An 18,048-nucleotide genomic window follows, 5' to 3' on the forward strand; every position below is an offset into this window, starting at 1 on the left:
ATCTGCAAATGGCTTCGCTCTGTTGGGCAATAAATAGTTCTATCACAGTTTCACCATCACATCGAGTGAGATTATGTGCCCTCGTTGCATTGTCTGGTTTTTTTGTTTTCATTCTCCGTCAACAAGTACTATGGCTAATGTTGGTTTTAATTTGCGAAATGGCTTGATTAACTCAATGACCATATTCGAATGATTACTCTGCATGCCTATCACCCAGCCCAGCCAGGCAAGATTCGGTTGATTTACTAGATATGGCAACATGGCTAGAAGTTTGACCACCCTGTTGTTGTACCCCGCGAATGGCAACGGTCTTACTCGGGGTTAAGCCTGGCGATTAGTTTAAGTCCATCGGTGTCTCGATGCGTGGCATGGGCTGGATCATCACATACTCAAAAGGCTGGTCCTGGGGCCAATTCTTGATGTACATATACCCAGGAGGGTTTAGAGCTGGTGAAACTCGATGACTGATAACTGTAAGTATGATGTCATCAGAAAACAGACATGCGGACTTTACTGCCAATGGAGGCGACGCCTGTCGTCCTCATCGTGCCTGGCCTAATCCGGAATTCATCTAGTGGAGAAGGAAGGAGTGGCCGATATCAGTTGCACTTTGCCTTCCGCCTTGACACTTCCGCACAACCTGAAGTCACCTTCACCTCCAAATTTGTTCGTCAATCAAATTACGCTCGCTCAATCCAACCTGTACACCCGATCCTTGAAAAAAGAGTTCTTCTTAGAACAGCACATCCCTTGTTATCAGCATGTCGGCCCTACCTATGGCGGCTCCCCCCAAGAGCCCTCTAGCTCGTTACCGCATTCTTTCCCCTACAGCCTCTGTCCGAGTAAGCCCATTGTGCCTGGGTGCCATGAACTTCGGCGATGCCTGGTGAGCTGCCTCTGGCGAGAGATTACGTCTTTCGCTTTCTCTGCTAACGCATGCGTCAGGAAGGGGTACATGGGAACATGCGATCAGAAGACCGTTGGAGAGATTCTCGATTTCTTCTATGAGCAGGGTGGCAACTTCATCGATACCGCCAACAACTATCAATTTGAAGAGTCCGAAGCCTGGATCGGCGAATGGATGAAGAAGAGAGGTGTTCGCGACCAGATGGGTTAGTGTTGCTATCGCCCCAACCCAATTTCTCTGACTCCATGTAGTTATCGCGACCAAGTATACCACCAACTTCCAGGCTGGTCCCAACGCACCCAACATCATGGCCAATTTCACCGGCAACGGATCCAAAAGCTTGCATGTCTCTGTCGAGGCCAGCCTGCGCAAGTTGCAGACGAATTACATTGACCTGGTGGGCAACTTTACATCGTCTTAGGCAAGTGACGTCGCTAATGAAGGCTAGCTTTACGTGCACTGGTGGGACTACTCCACGTCCATTCCGGAAATGATGCAGTCTTTGAACAATCTCGTCATTGCCGGCAAAGTTCTGTATCTTGGGATCAGTGACACTCCAGCGTGGATTGTCAGGTACGCACGCGCGTTGAGATGAACTATCTGGCTGGTCGGTTTCTGACTAGCAAGTAGCAAAGCAAACGAGTACGCCAGAAACCATGGACTTCGCCAATTCTCGGTCTATCAAGGCCGGTGGTCTGCTGCTTCGCGAGACTTCGAACGAGAGATTATCCCGATGACCAAGTCCGAGGGTATGGGCTTGGCACCCTGGGGTTCTCTTGGGGGCGGGGCCTTCAAGACGGAGGAGCAACGTAATTCTCAAGAGGGCCGCAAAGTCCAAGCAAGTGAAGCACAGATCAAGATCAGTCAGGTGTTGGAGAAGATTGCCAACAACAAGAACACCATCATTACTAGTGTTGCTCTGGCGTACGTCATGCAAAAGGCACCGTACGTCTTTCCCATAGTTGGCGGTCGCACTCTCAATCACCTGAAGCAGAATATCGAGGCACTTGCCTTGAATCTGACCGATGAGGATATCAAGGAGATCGAAGGGGCCGTTCCGTTCGACATGGGCTTCCCCCACAACTTCTTGTGGGGAGACAAGGTGCCGTCGAATCCCGGTGAAGTGTGGTTGTTGAACATGGGAGGAACCTTCGACTACGTTCCCGAGCCCAAGGCAATCGCACCCAGAGAGGGGGGACAGTAGAACTGGCGAGTAAGGACTCAGCGGAAAAGGTGGCGGCCTACGGACTTTTAAGCCTTGTCGCTGGACAGGCTTGTGGAGCCCTCTTTTCATCGATGCTGCTTAGTTTAATATTGTAATCTCACTCTGAATCGTTATGGTTTATTTGTCCCTGATGCATGGCACCTGTCGAAGCTGTGAAGGGGTAGCGTTGTCGATGGAGATGAGACGCTTTTTTCAGCGGCACATGTGCAAAACTTTAGCAAGGCCGGTCACCACACGAACTGATCTACATCCCATCATGCTGGCTGCTTTGTTCCAATAAGTCGCACGGCCGACTGCCATCGGTGGCTTCCTGCGGCTTATAGCACCAAGATCTTTGTAACTTTGAGGTCCCACATGGGCCTTGACTGGTGTCTACTTGCTGAGGTGTGGCAATGAGAAAGACTTGATAGAAAAGGGTCTACCTGAAAGTACAAAAATGTAATTTCAATTATTGCTATCGAGTAGGCTAGTCTGAACGCTCAGAGGATGTGTCATCCACCTAGCCATACTTCAATACTGAAATGAATCCTAATAGCACAGCCTGACTCGTGATCTAGAAGGCGTAATGGGATATTGTTCACATGCTGTAAATGTGAGCGGTTCAGATGACCCTGGTAGGATAGGGAAGCTACGAGAAGATGTGTGGCTGCCAACAATTGACCCCCAGCAGTTGCTTCCTTCCCCAAACATACCGGGCATCTTAGGCGGCTCGTCTGTCCTCCCAAAAGTTCACTCGTTTTTAGCCATTCCAAGAGAACGAATTACTCTCTCATTGAATCACTGACTCTAATGGTCTTTGTTTCAGGCATTCTGATGTCGCCCTGCTAACTAGCATCTCGTTGCAAGAGCATCTATGACGGAGGACAAACATCGAACACTACAACTCACAAAAACCCACAAGTCCGGCTCGGGAACAATGTCACCCGAGTTCCACAAACAGAGGACGGAGACTATCGGAACATGCTCGAAAAGGCACTGGCATAGATCCATCGATATATCGATACCTCGGTCGATGTCGGTTATGGATAATGCCAATAAGCCGAATGAGCTTGGTACGGAAGATCCCAATCATGACAAAACCGAACCAACACGTTCTTGCTCGCAAGTGCCGCTGTGAGTCTGGCACTCTTGGCGCCGGGATTGTCTGACCGCTAGACTAGAGTTCGAAACCATGGCTTTTCTCCCTCAGCCCCGGAAAGTTTTGACATGACCTGTGGGACCTATGGGCAGCAGCAACTGCCTTCCATCCCGACGGCCACCGCGGTACACGAGGTCAACTACAGGGGAGTGATCACGGCTGAAAGGCGGCATCCAGACAAAAGAGGATCTTCAAACACTCCCAATGAAGCAAATCCAGCAGTATATGCCGCAATATCTGTGAAGTTGGAAGAGCCCTCTCCGATTCCCTATTTACCACCACGCGAAGTCGAATCACCAGGACATTCCTCCCTTCTGGTGACCGTAGCCAAAGGGCCGACGTTGAGCAATGCATCATCTCAACGGGAAAGTGGCACTCTCCCATCCAATTCTCACTCCGATATTACGCCCGAATCTCAATCAAACAGCCGATTCGACCGGAACGAAGGTGAGCAGGATGCGTCTACATATTTGAGCAGTTCTGACGACCTTGTTAGCGTGGGATATTCCCGAAGACAGGAAATTCGGCATGCACCGCTCGCTATTTTCTCCCCAAGTACTGAGTCCCATCGAAAGACAGCGCGGAAGACCCTCCACAACGCGAGTTGAAAAGATGAAGCTCGAGAACTACAAAGCCTTGGCGATCCCAGCCACTCGGAACCTTTCTCTTCGAAAGAACATCAGGGATGGTTTTGCCAAGGACGAGACCTTTCTCTCTGGCAGCCAGCACAGCGTCAAGCGACGAAGAAGATCACCTCCTCCACCAGGGATTGGCCCTCTTTCCGTCTCGTTTGGCCCAAAACCCGCCATTACCCGCAAAATCAAAAAGAGAACGGGAGTTCGCGAAAGCTTCATTATAGACCCTGATCTGGACCCGGACAGCAAGAAACAGGAACAACCAGAAGGATTCAATGTGCCACACAACGCTCCAATAGCTTCAGATTGTGCAGGACAATCATACCACCACATCCTCCCTTCCATTGAAAAGAGCACGACGGATAACGACGTTCGGGAGCCTCTTGTCCTGCCCTCTTTGCGAACCCACGACAGCGTACGCCAGTTTAGAAGTCCTAGATACAGTTTTAGTGGTTCGTACACAGATTCTTTAATGCTTGCTGAAGATACAGGTTGTGGAAATGGTCTGCTTTGGAGGAGCTCCTCCAGACAGGAGACGGCAGATTCAGAGGCCTTCCAGACATACCCTTATAGTAAGTTTTCACTTTGGGCCTCGAGCACGTCGCCAGGATATTCGGAGACGGGCCGACTCAACGACAGCAGAGGGAGTATCAGCAACGATGCGCCGGCCTGGCCCGAAGACAGTACAGACTTTACGGACTTTGGCAGCACTGTCGCGCGACGAAGCACAGCCAGCAACCAAGCCACACTGGAAAGAAACAATAGCCATGTCCGCGAAAGCCACTCTAGCTCTACGAATGTTGTAGGAATGTACATCTATGGCGAATCACAAATGGCCTCGGGCTCATTGACCGCGTCGTTACAGGGACAAGACGGAGGATCGATCACTAGAGTTGGAGCATTGGAAGAGCTGAGGCCAAGGCCAGCAGGGGCTCTTCCAATGTTTCGGAAGTGTGGAGAGAATGGGTGCAACTTGCCCGCGTAGATAGTTGTCGCATGTCGAGACAACGTTTTAGGGTTCGTCAAGTGGTATGTGTGGGGAAGAAAGGGGCATGAATGTCGATCAGAGGTTGTAAGTTTGGCGCCCTCGTGGTAAAGACCCGGATAATGGGAGAATTCGCTTGATGAAGACTGCGACGGATATCGACAGCTAGCTTCTCACTCAGTACAAGAGTATCATCTGATATAATACATACTAGGCTTTTCCGTAACACTCCTGGTCCGTCAAATCGAATTGCTTGTGTATGGAACCCACCTCAAACGCCATGCGCCCGCATATTTTCAGAGTTCCCATCATGGCTTCCCAAGTGTGTGGGTAATCAATTCATTTCGCGCCCTTGCCCTTGGCCTCCGTTTCGCCAAGTTCGCGGATGAAAACGCTTGCCTTGCCTTCGGCACTGTAGTCCTCCATACCGGTCTCGAAACCTGGGCAGACACCAATGGCAAGGTATTTGCCATCTTTGGAGAAAGCCAGAGCCGCAACGCTGTCCGGGAACTTCTGGTACTGCTTCATCCTACGCTTGGCTTCGGCGTCCCAGAGGGCAACAGTTCCGTCACCGCCGCCTGAAGCGAACGTGCCGTAGACAGGGTGGAAAGCCATGGCATTGACCGGGTAGACGATGTCGCCCTCGCCGTCCGGGGCGGCTTGGCGATGGCACTTGAAGGCATATTTGCGGGCCTGGGACTCGGCCGAGTCCTCGAACCACTCAACGGCAACACGGCCCTCGATGCTGCTGGTGGCGTAGCCAGCATCGTTGGGCATGCAAGAAACAGCGCGGGTGAGGAACTTGAGAGAAGACTCGCGCTGCTGCCAGGGTTTGATGTCGTGGGGCCCTGGCGTGGAGAAGAGGGAGGGGATCTGGCTCAGGTCGTAGATGTTAACGAGGCGGGCGGTCATGGCAACGACAACCTTCGAGGGGCTGACGGCCAGGGCGTGTGGCTTCCCGGGCAGATGGACGGTGATATTGTCGTCGGATGGCGACTTTGCGTTATGGATTTGAAGGGTTTGGTCCCAAGAGGCGGAGATGAGGAGGGCTGCCAGCTTGGTCAGATGTAGCAATGATGGATTGGGATCGAAGGTGACATACAATGCTCTGTGCTGTACACTACGCAACGCGCGGGAGCGGTGTGTTGAGCTACTACTTGCTTCTCTCCTGATTCCAGATCGACCCTGTGCCCAGTTGCTTAGCCTCGTCGCGCAGCATTGACGGCACCGGGGAGTTGCCTTACCTGTATACGCAGTGGTCCAAGCAAGCCGTGTAGGCTTCATTGTCTGTCGCGCCGAAAGTCACATCGAGCACGGGGGCGCGGAACTCGATCGTCTGGAGGAGGGTTCCCGGAGCATCCTCATCTCCACTATGTGTGTCGTAGAGGTAAATCTTCTTGTCCCAGCATGACACCAGGAGTCTCGTGGGAGAATCGGGTGCGTACGCCAGCGAGGAGATGGCGTCGCTGGGCGGTTGCGCCAGCTCGAATTGGGATGCTTCGAAGCCATTAGCATTCGGAAGTGGGTTGCCGAGCAGTACAAAAGCTGGCAATACCTCCAAAAAATGGACTTACCAGGTGCCATGTTTCGTTTACAATGGTGATGTTTTGAAGCTCGTGGCTCTGTTCTTCCCTAGGTAGGTAAGTAGGTAGGTACCAATAGCTTGCCCAGGATACTAGCTTCTGGGTCTGTTTACAATGCACAATTTGGTTGGAGGGGTGCTCACGTGGTGATAAGCGAAGCATAGCTTATCGGTCGAATCAGCATAAGTTCTGCCGCGGAGTACCGCCTCTAAGCACCCCCCACCATTGTTCGGATTTCTGCGATTTGTGAACCGCAGTAGCAAAATTGTGACTCGATCGCCCAATCACCAACGCAACGCTGCTCACCCTCAAGGCCTCCTCTTCTTCGCCTTTTCGACGTCACATTCCTCCTCGGAACAACCGATCCGACCTCAGCGATACCGACCCAACGAGCAGGTGGAATCTTTACAGAGCACAGAGGAAACTAGCTGCCCAGAAGACGACTAGGAGGAACGTGTAAAAAGCCCGCGCGCCTTCTTTCGCACCCCGCCCCTCCACACCTCGACCTTTACATCACCCAACCGCCACCACAACCACCTCCGTACTCGACGACTTCGAGAACCAGCAGCGAAGATGGCGGAACCGAACTACAGCCACTTTCGATACTTCGAAAACAAGTATCCTGAGATCGATGAGTTCGTCATGGTCAACGTCAAGCAGGTTTGTGCCCCGCCGGCCCAACGCACACGGGCGAGCCGAACCGACCCAAATCCACCCGGTCGCCGTGGGCAAGTTGGGGGAAAAGGGGTGGGAGAGAGGGAACATCCTGGTCTGACAGGTGATACAGATCGCCGAGATGGGCGCGTACGTCAAGCTGCTCGAGTACGACAACATTGACGGCATGATCCTGCTTTCCGAGCTGTCGAGACGTCGTATCAGAAGTATCCAGAAGCTTATCCGAGTGGGCCGCAACGAGGTCGTCGTCGTGCTCCGTGTCGACAAGGAGAAGGGTTATATCGATCTCAGCAAGCGCCGTGTGTCGCCGGAGGATATCATCAAGTGCGAGGAGCGGTACAACAAGGGCAAGATGGTCCACTCCATCATGCGCCACGTCGCCGAGAAGACCCTCACCCCTATCGAGCAGCTGTACGAGACCATCGCATGGCCTCTCAACAAGAAGTACGGCCATGCGATCGACGCCTTCAAGCTGTCTATCACGTGAGTTGGGATCATAAGGAACATTGGAAACGGATAAAGAAATACTCATGCATTGGACAGGAACGCTGAGGTCTGGAACGACGCCACCTTCCCCAGCGAGGCCGTCTCGGAGGAGTTGAAGTCATATATCGCGAAGCGTCTTACTCCCCAGCCCACCAAGGTCCGTGCCGACGTCGAGGTGACCTGCTTTGGGTATGAGGGCATCGACGCTGTCAAGGCCGCCCTGCGCACCGCCGAGTCGCGCAACGACGACCAGACCCAGGTTAAGGTCAGGCTCGTGTCCCCCCCATTGTACGTCCTGACCAGCACGTGCTTGGACAAGCAGCTGGGTATCGCCAGACTCGAGGAGGCCATTGTCGAGATTCGGACCAGTATCGAGGCCGCCGGCGGCTCGCTCGTCGTCAAGATGGAGCCCAAGGCCGTCACGGAGAGCGATGACGCCGAGCTGCAGGCCCTTATGGAGAAGAGGGAGCGCGAGAACGCCGAGGTCAGCGGTGACGAGAGTGTCAGCGAGAGCGACGACAACCCGGAGGTCTAAATTTTATCTGGAGTCATCATCAAAACAAAAAAGGGGCGGCTGGTAGAATGAGCGTATCGGCAGGCTTGGAACCCCGAGCGGTTCTAATGAGACGACCAAAAGAAGAATTCAACCATTTCAAACTGTTCCCTCGGATGGTAGTGAGTGAGAACTGGGTGGATGCTGCTAATACAAAGACTACTCAGCAAGCAGGAATCATTGCGCTGCTAAGTCATGTCGATATACACCACGAGGACACGGATGTTGAGAAACAAGTGTTCTTTCAAGACGACGACAAACAGACACAGCAGCTATGCTACAGGAAGAAATATAGCCATGTTGATGGTGTCTATATTAGCTATCTGGCCCGATCAAAACGAATCGCATGTGTCCAAGTCGCTAGAGCGTGTTGTTTTCAATCTGGTTGTTCAGTAAACAAGCATTCCTTCTCGTTTACACACAGAATTCACCCTTCAGTCGTGATACTTATGATCTGTAGTTCCCCTCGACTCATCCAGCGTCAACAAACCATGCCGCCTTGGTAACAAATTCCAGACTCGTCGCCAAGAGGACACGCAATCAACGCGGCAATCTCCCACGGCTCCGCAATGCGCTTGGTTGTACACGGCACTGTGTCGGCGCTGAGCCCGAACTGACCCGCCGAACTTTCAAATGGGTTTGACATCATCTCCGTGTCGATGCAGCCCCTACATTCATTTTTCGCGTAAGTGATTGAGTCTTTTTTTTCGCCGAGTCTAGTGCAGTATTTATCCCTTTGGAAGGGGGGACAAGACAGAAAATGCTTGACTCAAGGACATATACTATTGACGCGGTTCGGCAACCATGCCCGGCCCCGCGCGCTTACAGGCGACATATGCGGCGACCCCGGCCGAGGCGTAAGTACTCGTGATGCTGCCGACGTTGACGATGCTGCCGCCGCCCTTCATGTTGCGCATCTCCTTTAAGGCAGTTGGAGGTGCCCACGACGTTGACAGCGAGAAGGTCGCTGAGGTATTCCGAGACCAGGTCGGTGATGGGGAAGATTTTGTGTTGTTCCAAGGCTTATTTAGTCTTGGGTCAGCTTTGTATGACACAATTTGTTCCCCTACAAGCTTGAAAGAAGAGGGCGCCAGACGGAAGCCGAACCAGCTTTCACAGTTTGCACAGTTCATTATACCAAAAGCGGTACACATGTTTGTTCGACACTTGGTGAGATGGGCCGATTGTGTTGGTCTGAAGACTTGTTGGAGCCGGGTTCGTAGAAAAACGACAGGTAGGTTGCACGCCGAGCCGTATGCCACCGCTCCTTGCAACTACATTGAATTTGTCAAGCATGAATAATTGCCGGTTTCATGGGATGAACATTGAAAGAGCACTATGTTGAATGCCCGGGAAATATTCATACATGTGAAAGCACACAGGGCCTTCGGGTACAAAGTGATTGTTGGCTTTGTTTAATACGTCTGCATGATACTTCGCAAGAAACTGCGGAGATCCGCCAGCTCCGGTTCGAATCTGTATTAAGATGACCTTCTAGTCTTTACGTTTGTGTAAATTACCCAAGGAACCGATCCACGAGGGGGAATAGAGCGCCCCTTCGAGGCCCACTTAGAGGGGGGTTCATCATGTCCCCGTGTAAGTGGTGTCGTTGGTTCACCAACAAGTCGACTTATAAAGTCAGTCGCAGGAATTCTCCCCTTGACTTTGGTCATTTGCAAAGTCTAGGAAACGAACATCTTGACGAGCATGACATGGAGAGACGGGCTGACAGACACCAGAGAGCTGGGAAACTTCCTGGCGAGATCCGCAAGATGATTGACCGATGACCTGATGAGCCCAGACAAGTCTCTCATCGAGGATCTCGATGCACATCAAGTAATGCTCACGCCGTTGTCACTGACTCAACCTCTCATAGTAACATACCAACTGTTCAACTTCCCCCCTTTACTTTTTTATCTGTTCTCCGTTTACCCAATACCCTAAACCAACAGTTCCCCGTTTCTCTCGGCCTACCTGACCCGGAAATTCACATGCGATTAGCACATTCAATGGCAAGCCAATCCCCTTTCCAAGGCAATGCCATCGCCGTTAGGGGCGACACCGGTCTCGCCCTATCACGCTACCCCGTCGTCCGCGGCGCCACGGTCTCCATCTACGCCACCTCGGCCGACAACCTCGCCGCCGCAATCGCTGGCATCGAGAAGGACATGCCCAAAGCCCGGGACCGCATCATGAGCAACGTGGTCGACATCGGCAAGTTTGAAACCGTGAAGGCGTGGATCGACACTACCGTCGAGAGGTTCGGCAAGCTCAACGGCGCGGTCAACGTTGCAGGTTACTCCCCTCCTCTGTCTTTTCTGTCCCACACCTCGACAACATTTGGCATTGGGAGCCCCTTTCAAAGCCATTCGAAGGAGAAAAACCTTCCGAAATGACATCGAGCTACACACTGCTGACAGATGGCTATGTGGATGAGGGATTGGTAAGAAAGAAATCCCGCACCGGTGACATATATCGGGAACATGAGGAGACTGGCCAAGCGCAAGTCGTACAACCAAACTTGATAATACTACCTGCACTCCCCTTCCTCGTTCCCGGGAAACGGGTCATCCTCATCGTTTGTGCTGGTCCCGGTTAGCTGGGTCGGAGACATCCTGCTACCTGAACCAGCGATGGTGCAAGGAGGTGTTGGCAGTGCTGCCTCTAGAAACTGGGTTTAAACACTCTGTGGTACCCCTCTGGCAGTGGCACTTGAGTTCGAGGATGTAACGCCTTTCAAATGATTTCACGGGCTTGAAGCATTTGGCCAACTACATGGATATAACTTGAACCTCACAAGTGCCTCCGGGTCATGTTAGGACGCAGGTGAACCCGCCCTCTTTGAGGGGCTCGCTGCTAGTCACCACCATCACGACGACAGCCATTGCTGCCCTAATAGTGGCGTTGCGTTTGTTTACGAGATCCCACATCGTTCGGAAAAGCATCAATATTGACGACTATAATTTTTTCTTATTGAGAGACATCAGTATGTTCGAAGCTTACGAAAGATAGTCATGGTTGTCGTTGCTTTAGCCTTCTCAATGGCCTTGCCGGGCATCGTCATCAAGTGTGGGATTTCCCGAGTATATCAATAACTGCAGGGCTGTGGCTAATGTTTCTACATCTTAGAAATATAGACCGGAGTTTCATACCACATGTGGGATATCCTATGGTCGACTTACAATATCTGGAACCCTCTGGTATTCGATTCCTTTAGACTTGATGGGGAAACCTATCGACTGACCTGAGACCCTTTGGCGCAGTACACCATATGCGCGACCATCTTCTACGCTCTCAACATCAGCCAAAGCTCTCCATCCTCTTCCTGCACCTTAGACTCTCCCCAGAAAAGCGATTTCGTCAAGTCGTCTATAGCCTTGCAGGCATTGTCGTTTACTACTCGATCGTTTACGTCTCGACATATTCGGCTGCCGGCCGACCAGGGCCAGCTGGGATTTGGCAGTCCCAGAGAGCAAAAAATCTTGCGTGGACAAGCTGACCATGTACATGGTACTCAGCATCGCCAATATTGTCATGGACGCCTTCATCTTGCTGCTGCCGCTGCTCATCATCGTGCCTCTTCAGATGGCGCCGCGGCAGAAGGCTTCCCTCGTCCTGCTCTTTGCAAAGTAGTAACTTGGATACTGCGGGTGAGATGAACGGTGCACCAACGTGAAGACGGTGCCTGTCTCGGCTGAAAATCGACATTCGAGGAATGAGCCCGGCATCATGGTCCGGCGAGAAACGATGGTGGTGGAACAATAAGGCCAATGAGCTGTGCTAATGATGGCTCGAAATGGAACCCAAGGGAAGCGAATAGACAAGTGAATCTTGCGGGTTTCGACTAGGCCAGATGTTGCTCATTGAGAGACACTACTCGTCCGAAGAGTGTGCTACACCGTCAGCTCCGATATCGTCGTTCAAAATCATGGGCAACTTCGCAAGCCAGTGAAGTTCAAATAGGCTAGAGCATGGACAGGCCATCAAAGTACGGCCCGGATGTGTCCTGCCATTCGAAGCACAGGTACCTTTTAGGACATCAGGAAACACAGATTCGTTCGTGGGGTCGTAACTCTTGCCCCGCAAGTCAACATGAGTACGAACACTCTACTAGGAAAGTTACAATTTCAATGCATCCATTTCTTTGTGATGCTAAATTGTCGCTCTACCTTGGTAAGTCGGTGGCATAGTAGGTGTACACAGGTAATTCCCTATTTACCCCACCAGGACCCGCCCAGATAAACGCGATAAGATACTTGATATGATAAGCACGTGGGATGTGAACTGCCTCACATAAAGTTTCGTTGTGACGAACAGGATAGGAAGCTTGTCTCTCGAGAGGCAGCGACTACTGACTCTCATACCCAGTTGCACACAATCTACGCCCATGGCATACCGACAGCTATGGGCGCGCATGCGAGGCAGCTTCCTTGGTGACACTACAATTCGTCTCCTGAGTCTCGCAACTTGGGTCCCCATCGTGATCACGTTCAACGACCATGTCGCGACCATCACAGCGATCAGCGGCGGCTCCATGTACCCGTACTACAATGAGGACCGCAACAGCACCGTGGCAAACGACATGGTGCTCACTTGGAAGTGGAATCCGATGGATGGACTGCGGAAGGGCATGATAGTCACATTTAGGTGCGTCGATGGCGAGCGCTGTCGAAGCCCCCGAGATGTCGGATGTGCTGACCTTTCTCTCGCGTGCTGTAGAAGCCCATTCCACCCGGAAACCGTCGCGATCAAGCGAATTGTTGCACTGGAGGGAGAATACGTCACACCGAGGGCGCCGCATCCGCCTGGAATAGTCAGGGTACCACAAGGGCATATCTGGGTCGAGGGTGACGGCCCGCAGGGCCAGACTTTGGACAGCAATACCTACGGACCAATATCTATGGCGCTGGTTACAGGACGGTGCGTATGGAATATCTGGCCCTGGCGCAAGTTTGGGCGCGTGAGGTGGGAAGAATATAGGTTCGCCCCTAGATACTGAATCGAGGGCTGGGGGTTGCCTCTTGTACGAATAAGCAAGCAGTGATGTGGGAGACTTGGCTGTCTTTTGGGGGGCGGGGGCATTGGCTAGAGCCCAAGCATTCGAAGTCCCAAGAACTCTTCATGTATCATACATATCCTCCTATCTCCTATCGCGACCATTGATTACTTCAATTATCCGGATAGGCCCTTTAAGCCTGAGGGGATGTTTCCCGGCACTCCCCTCAGCAAAGCGGCGCAAACCGTCTTGCGTCACAGCTCGGAGCTCTCGGCACAGGGTCCGTCCCGTGAAATGCAGCTCCAACGTTGTAGCTCTAGCGTCTGTCAAAGCACTCCCGGCAGAGAGAGACAGGAAGCTCACAGTGACGCTGCGGGACTGCAGCGCTGCGCGTGGTCTGTGCACCGCCAACAAAAATCCAGAGAGCCCGGGAACCCTGTAGGAAATTTCAATGTGACCATTTGCTGCTCCTCGCCGCCGCCAAGTTTTTCGACTGCGCAACAAATCCACGCGACAATCACCGACGAGGATACCTCTCTTTCTCTCTCTCTCTCCCTCTCCCCCCCAAAACCTGAAGACGGCGTCGGTATCCCGCAGTGGGTGTGCGATTGCTCCAACCGAACCAGCCCCCTCCCGTGCCGAAATCGAGAAGCACCACAACGTCCACGCTCACCCACCATACGAGAGGGACCGACCGACCGAACTTGACGTTGACAGGAGAGAAGCTGGTGTGATTGCGACAGGCAGCATTCGCAAATGTCTGTCGCTGACCGCATCGTCAGCTACCTCGCCCCTGCCGACAACAGTGCGCAAACGATCAAGGAGGGTTTCTCGGTCTCGAGCCCGGCGGCGGCGGCCTCGTCCGGAGAGGATAGACATGAGGGACAGACGGGAGGACTTTTGCCGGATATCAGAATCAACAGACAGTCGTTCGGACAGGACATGATCTCAGAGGAGGATGACTCATTCGAAGAAGAAGGCCGCCCGCCTTACCTCCATGCTATGATAGCCGGGGGTCTCGGCGGGTCGACGGGAGACATGCTTATGCACTCTCTGGACACGGTCAAGACGCGCCAACAGGGCGACCCGCACATCCCGCCAAAGTACACGTCCCTCGGCTCGTCCTATCACACGATATGGAGGCAAGAAGGCATCAGACGAGGTCTCTATGGCGGGTGGGTACCGGCACTGAGTGGCTCGCTCCCGGGCACCATGTTATTTTTCGGCACATACGAATGGAGCAAGCGGTTTCTCATTGAACACGGCCTACAGCACCACTTGTCCTACCTAACAGCCGGTTCGTTGAATTTAAGCCCAGGACTGGAAACCCCAAGCTGACTGAACATGCCTAGGTTTCCTTGGAGACTTGGCCGGCTCCGTCGTCTACGTCCCGTCCGAAGTGTTGAAGACCCGCATGCAGTTGCAGGGACGTTACAACAACCCCTACTTCAAGTCGGGATATAACTACAGAGGCACGGTCGATGCTGCGCGGACCATTGTCCGCCACGAGGGGCTTTCTGCGCTGTTTCACGGTTACCAAGCGACGCTCTATCGCGATCTCCCGTTTTCAGCGCTCCAGTTCATGTTTTGGGAACAGTTCCACGCCTGGGCCCGTACCTACAAGCAGAGCAGGGATGTCGGTGTACCGCTGGAGCTCTTGACCGGTGGTCTCGCCGGAAGCTTGGCTGGCGTTATGACATGTCCCCTGGACGTCGTGAAGACGCGGCTGCAGACCCAAGTGCACCCTGACCTATTACCAAAAGAGAGTAAAGCGGCGGCCAAGACTACCACGCATGCTTCGACGTCAAAATCACAGATGCGCAACATATCAACGTCATCTCCGTCAACACATACTCCTCGCCCAGGCGCGGTGAACCTGCAGACCTCGTCCGTCATCCAGGGCCTCAAGGTCATATACCAGACGGAGGGGCTCAGCGGATGGTTCAGGGGCGTGGGCCCTCGTGGCGTATGGACCTTCATTCAGAGCGGCACAATGCTGTTCTTGTACCAACGTATCCTGAAACAGTTAGAGGTTTGGAATCCTCCCGTGGAAGCGCAACGGGAGCATGCCATTTAGGGGAGGGCTGTCGGTCAGGTCATGGAGGGCTGGGGTGTAACAATTTACCAGGACTTGGGATGGAGAAAAAGTATTGTACAAAACAACACTGTCTGTACACTTTGTAAGGATAAGCATGGGGACTGGCGTTTGACGGCATCGTAGATGGACGTAATGTCCAATAGAGAGAGCTGATAGAGAGAAAGACAAGTCTCATTTCAAATGCCTATTTCGTTTGCTTCTTATACTGAACACTTGAGTGAATGAATTGCGACCTCAGTGGTTGTAAAGAAAAGGCAGTGTTACAAAGATGTTGGATATGAAAGCCAGCCAACCGACAAGTTGTTGCTGTATGTGAATCTCCTTAAGAGATTCCAGTTGTCAATTGAAGCCTGCAGCGCCTGTCCAGTGGGAGTACCCACCAATCTTGGTAGGTACTTACGGGAGGTAAGTAGGGACGCAAGGTACCTGGGATACTTAGACCCCTGCTGGTTTCCTGCTCAGGCCCCTGTGTAACAGCAAGGAGCTTGACGCGGGGTGTCTTGTAGCTTCGGTGCAGCTCCCAAAATTTCGACCTTTGCAACACGACCTTTGCAACACGCGCTTCACAGCAAGAAGCAAGAACCTGCGACTTTGTCTCCCACTAACCACCAGACACAAGACCGGCTCAAACCAGCACCGCCGCTCACAATTCAAGAGTCAAAAAATCTCGCGTTACCAATATTAAACCTATTCAATGGCGTCCGACTCGGGTACTCCCCCTCCTCCTTGGGAGCCGACTCTGAGCGGTTCCCTTCCTGCCTCAACCGCGATCCCGTTGAAGCGCGCCGCCCTCGAGGAGGATTTTACTCCCTCTGTACCATCTCCTCTCAATCCAGACGTCCGATCAACACCGAAACCTCAAGGCGTCGACGACATGCCTGCTAAGCGCAACAAAAAGGAGTCGCTGAAGAAGCGCGAGTCCAAGGGCGCTTTCGGCGGCGACAGCAACCGTGGCACGCCGGACCCGAAGCATCGCGAACCTAAGCAGAGCGATTACAGCCCGATGCGCTACAAGCTTGCTCCTCCAAAGCCTTCAGATTTCGAACCCGCGCGCCCCGCTGTCTTCACTTACCACCATGACGTTCCTGCCCTCGACGGCGGCAAGATCCAGTTCTACGAGACCTCGGAGCAGTGAGTTCGCCAGCGTCTATGCGCCTTGTCGCAGCTGACTGACAAGAATACAAGTGTTCACAATAAGAAGAGCTACCACTACACACACTGCATTGCCGATCCCGGATTCCCCTCGTCGCTTTACTACCGCGGCACGGAGGCAGAGCCTCACGGCCCTCACCTAAGCTTCGAAGACAGCGCAACCCACCTGTTCTTCGACCAGACGGGCCGCCACATCACGACCAACAAGGGGTTCCGCATGACGCGCGCAAACGTGGCGATCCGCGAGGGACGTTTCTACTGGGAGGTCAAGATCACGAGAGGCATCGTCGACAAGAAGAATGGAGAGGGACAGCCCGAGTCGCACGGCCATGTGCGCATGGGCTTTGCTAGAAGAGAGGCGTCGGTGGATGCCCCCGTCGGTTTCGACGCCTATAGCTACGGCTTCCGCGACGTCGGTGGTGAGAAGGTTTACATGTCGCGCCCGAAGCCCTTTTTTCCGGAAGAAGAAGGTATCCGCGAGGGCGATGTCATCGGTCTGGAGATCCAGCTACCCTCGGAGCGCCTGCAACGGAAGGTCTTGGCTGGCCAGTACAACCCCGCTGTTGACACAGGCCTGGACGACGACAGCACGGCTTTCGATGCGCCCAACATTGTTCGCGACCGTATTCCCATCCGCTTTAAGCAGCACATCTATTTCGAGAAGATTGACTACCACACCACCAAGGAACTCGAAGACCTGATGAACCCATCGCCCGTTTCCTCTGGTCCCGCGAATTCGGTCGAGGCGCCCAACCCCAATCATACCGTCCCCGCCCTTCGGACTCTCCCCAGCTCTTACATCAAGGTGTACAAGAACGGTGTTCTCATGGGAACCCCCTTCACAGACCTCCTCGCCTTCCTGCCCCCAGCCTCGAAACCGCAGGCGCAGATCGGCGCCCGTGAGGGCCTCGACAACGGCATGCTCGGTTACTATCCTGCCGTGAGCGTCTTCAGAGGCGGCGCCGCAGAGGTCAACTTCGGTCCCGACTTCTGGTTCCCGCCTCCCGGCATTGTTGAGGACCCGGACAACGAGGTCTCCATGATCGACGGCGGCCAGGACGAGCCCAGCAAGTCGTACGCATTTGCATATCCCGGCCTGGATAAGATCCGGCCCGTCTCAGAGCGATACACGGAGCAGATTGTGGAAGACATCGTATACGACATCATCGACGAGGTCGACTTCTGGATCCAGGATGGTTGTAAGGTCATAGATCGCTTCGGCCAAGGCGAGAAGGCTGGTCACACAGGCAGTCTCGCAGCCAGCGGCCGTGACGAGATCAAGGAGTTGGTCCAGGATGATTGAGAACTGGACGAGAGACAAATCAAAAAGCGTACATTGTTAGGAGATACCCAACTTTTTTCTTTTCTTTTTCTAGAAGTTTTTTGCATTGCAATCCATGGCTGTATATTAAAACTATTGGGGGATGGCATGGGAGAACACCGTCTCTACACAATAAGGCCTTCTTATATTTGCGGAAGGCTTGACCTGGGAAAAGCCGAGGCCTGATTCTAAATGGACACATGAAATTCCACAGTGCGATTCGTCTCGTAAGCCCAATCGCGCGTCTGCTCATTCGTTCATACGTCGTTTCATTCGTTCGTCGAAAAAAGAAAA

The 18,048-nt window shown here is 53.1% G+C and overlaps 9 protein-coding genes across 9 annotated transcripts; 7 read left to right on the forward strand and 2 right to left on the reverse strand.

The window, feature by feature from the left end:
• Window positions 1-761: 761 nt before the first annotated feature.
• CH63R_04653 (Aldo/keto reductase) lies at window positions 762-2,111 on the forward strand (the record flags this gene model as incomplete). The annotated part of the gene is made up of 5 exons (XM_018299628.1): window positions 762-886; window positions 946-1,112; window positions 1,159-1,304; window positions 1,356-1,480; window positions 1,538-2,111. 5 exons carry the CDS (start codon window positions 762-764, stop codon window positions 2,109-2,111), a joined length of 1,137 nt encoding a protein of 378 aa, XP_018160874.1.
• A 1,227-nt stretch (window positions 2,112-3,338) lies between these two features.
• On the forward strand, window positions 3,339-4,355 carry CH63R_04654 (uncharacterized protein; the record flags this gene model as incomplete). Its single annotated transcript, XM_018299629.1, has 3 exons — window positions 3,339-3,717; window positions 3,767-4,320; window positions 4,350-4,355. The coding sequence occupies 3 exons, from the start codon at window positions 3,339-3,341 to the stop codon at window positions 4,353-4,355; spliced, it is 939 nt and encodes a 312-aa protein (XP_018160875.1).
• Window positions 4,356-5,229: 874 nt separating this feature from the next.
• Window positions 5,230-6,474, reverse strand: CH63R_04655 (WD repeat domain-containing protein; the record flags this gene model as incomplete). The annotated part of the gene is made up of 4 exons (XM_018299630.1): window positions 5,230-5,939; window positions 5,993-6,075; window positions 6,135-6,435; window positions 6,465-6,474. The coding sequence occupies 4 exons, from the start codon at window positions 6,472-6,474 to the stop codon at window positions 5,230-5,232; spliced, it is 1,104 nt and encodes a 367-aa protein (XP_018160876.1).
• A 572-nt stretch (window positions 6,475-7,046) lies between these two features.
• On the forward strand, window positions 7,047-8,169 carry CH63R_04656 (Eukaryotic translation initiation factor 2 subunit alpha; the record flags this gene model as incomplete). The annotated part of the gene is made up of 3 exons (XM_018299631.1): window positions 7,047-7,133; window positions 7,261-7,631; window positions 7,692-8,169. 3 exons carry the CDS (start codon window positions 7,047-7,049, stop codon window positions 8,167-8,169), a joined length of 936 nt encoding a protein of 311 aa, XP_018160877.1.
• A 499-nt stretch (window positions 8,170-8,668) lies between these two features.
• CH63R_04657 (3-alpha-(Or 20-beta)-hydroxysteroid dehydrogenase) lies at window positions 8,669-9,095 on the reverse strand (the record flags this gene model as incomplete). Its single annotated transcript, XM_018299632.1, has 2 exons — window positions 8,669-8,813; window positions 8,971-9,095. 2 exons carry the CDS (start codon window positions 9,093-9,095, stop codon window positions 8,669-8,671), a joined length of 270 nt encoding a protein of 89 aa, XP_018160878.1.
• A 1,101-nt stretch (window positions 9,096-10,196) lies between these two features.
• CH63R_04658 (3-alpha-(Or 20-beta)-hydroxysteroid dehydrogenase) lies at window positions 10,197-10,583 on the forward strand (the record flags this gene model as incomplete). Its single annotated transcript, XM_018299633.1, has 1 exon — window positions 10,197-10,583. The coding sequence occupies one exon, from the start codon at window positions 10,197-10,199 to the stop codon at window positions 10,581-10,583; it is 387 nt and encodes a 128-aa protein (XP_018160879.1).
• Window positions 10,584-12,574: 1,991 nt separating this feature from the next.
• On the forward strand, window positions 12,575-13,186 carry CH63R_04659 (Mitochondrial inner membrane protease subunit; the record flags this gene model as incomplete). Its single annotated transcript, XM_018299634.1, has 2 exons — window positions 12,575-12,834; window positions 12,907-13,186. The coding sequence occupies 2 exons, from the start codon at window positions 12,575-12,577 to the stop codon at window positions 13,184-13,186; spliced, it is 540 nt and encodes a 179-aa protein (XP_018160880.1).
• A 753-nt stretch (window positions 13,187-13,939) lies between these two features.
• CH63R_04660 (Mitochondrial carrier protein) lies at window positions 13,940-15,260 on the forward strand (the record flags this gene model as incomplete). Its single annotated transcript, XM_018299635.1, has 2 exons — window positions 13,940-14,480; window positions 14,536-15,260. 2 exons carry the CDS (start codon window positions 13,940-13,942, stop codon window positions 15,258-15,260), a joined length of 1,266 nt encoding a protein of 421 aa, XP_018160881.1.
• A 715-nt stretch (window positions 15,261-15,975) lies between these two features.
• CH63R_04661 (SPRY domain-containing protein) lies at window positions 15,976-17,736 on the forward strand (the record flags this gene model as incomplete). The annotated part of the gene is made up of 2 exons (XM_018299636.1): window positions 15,976-16,412; window positions 16,467-17,736. 2 exons carry the CDS (start codon window positions 15,976-15,978, stop codon window positions 17,734-17,736), a joined length of 1,707 nt encoding a protein of 568 aa, XP_018160882.1.
• Window positions 17,737-18,048: the final 312 nt, after the last annotated feature.

Source organism: Colletotrichum higginsianum, chromosome 3, assembly GCF_001672515.1.
Source record: "Colletotrichum higginsianum IMI 349063 chromosome 3, whole genome shotgun sequence".
In the NCBI taxonomy this organism is placed as follows: Eukaryota; Fungi; Ascomycota; class Sordariomycetes; order Glomerellales; family Glomerellaceae; genus Colletotrichum; species Colletotrichum higginsianum.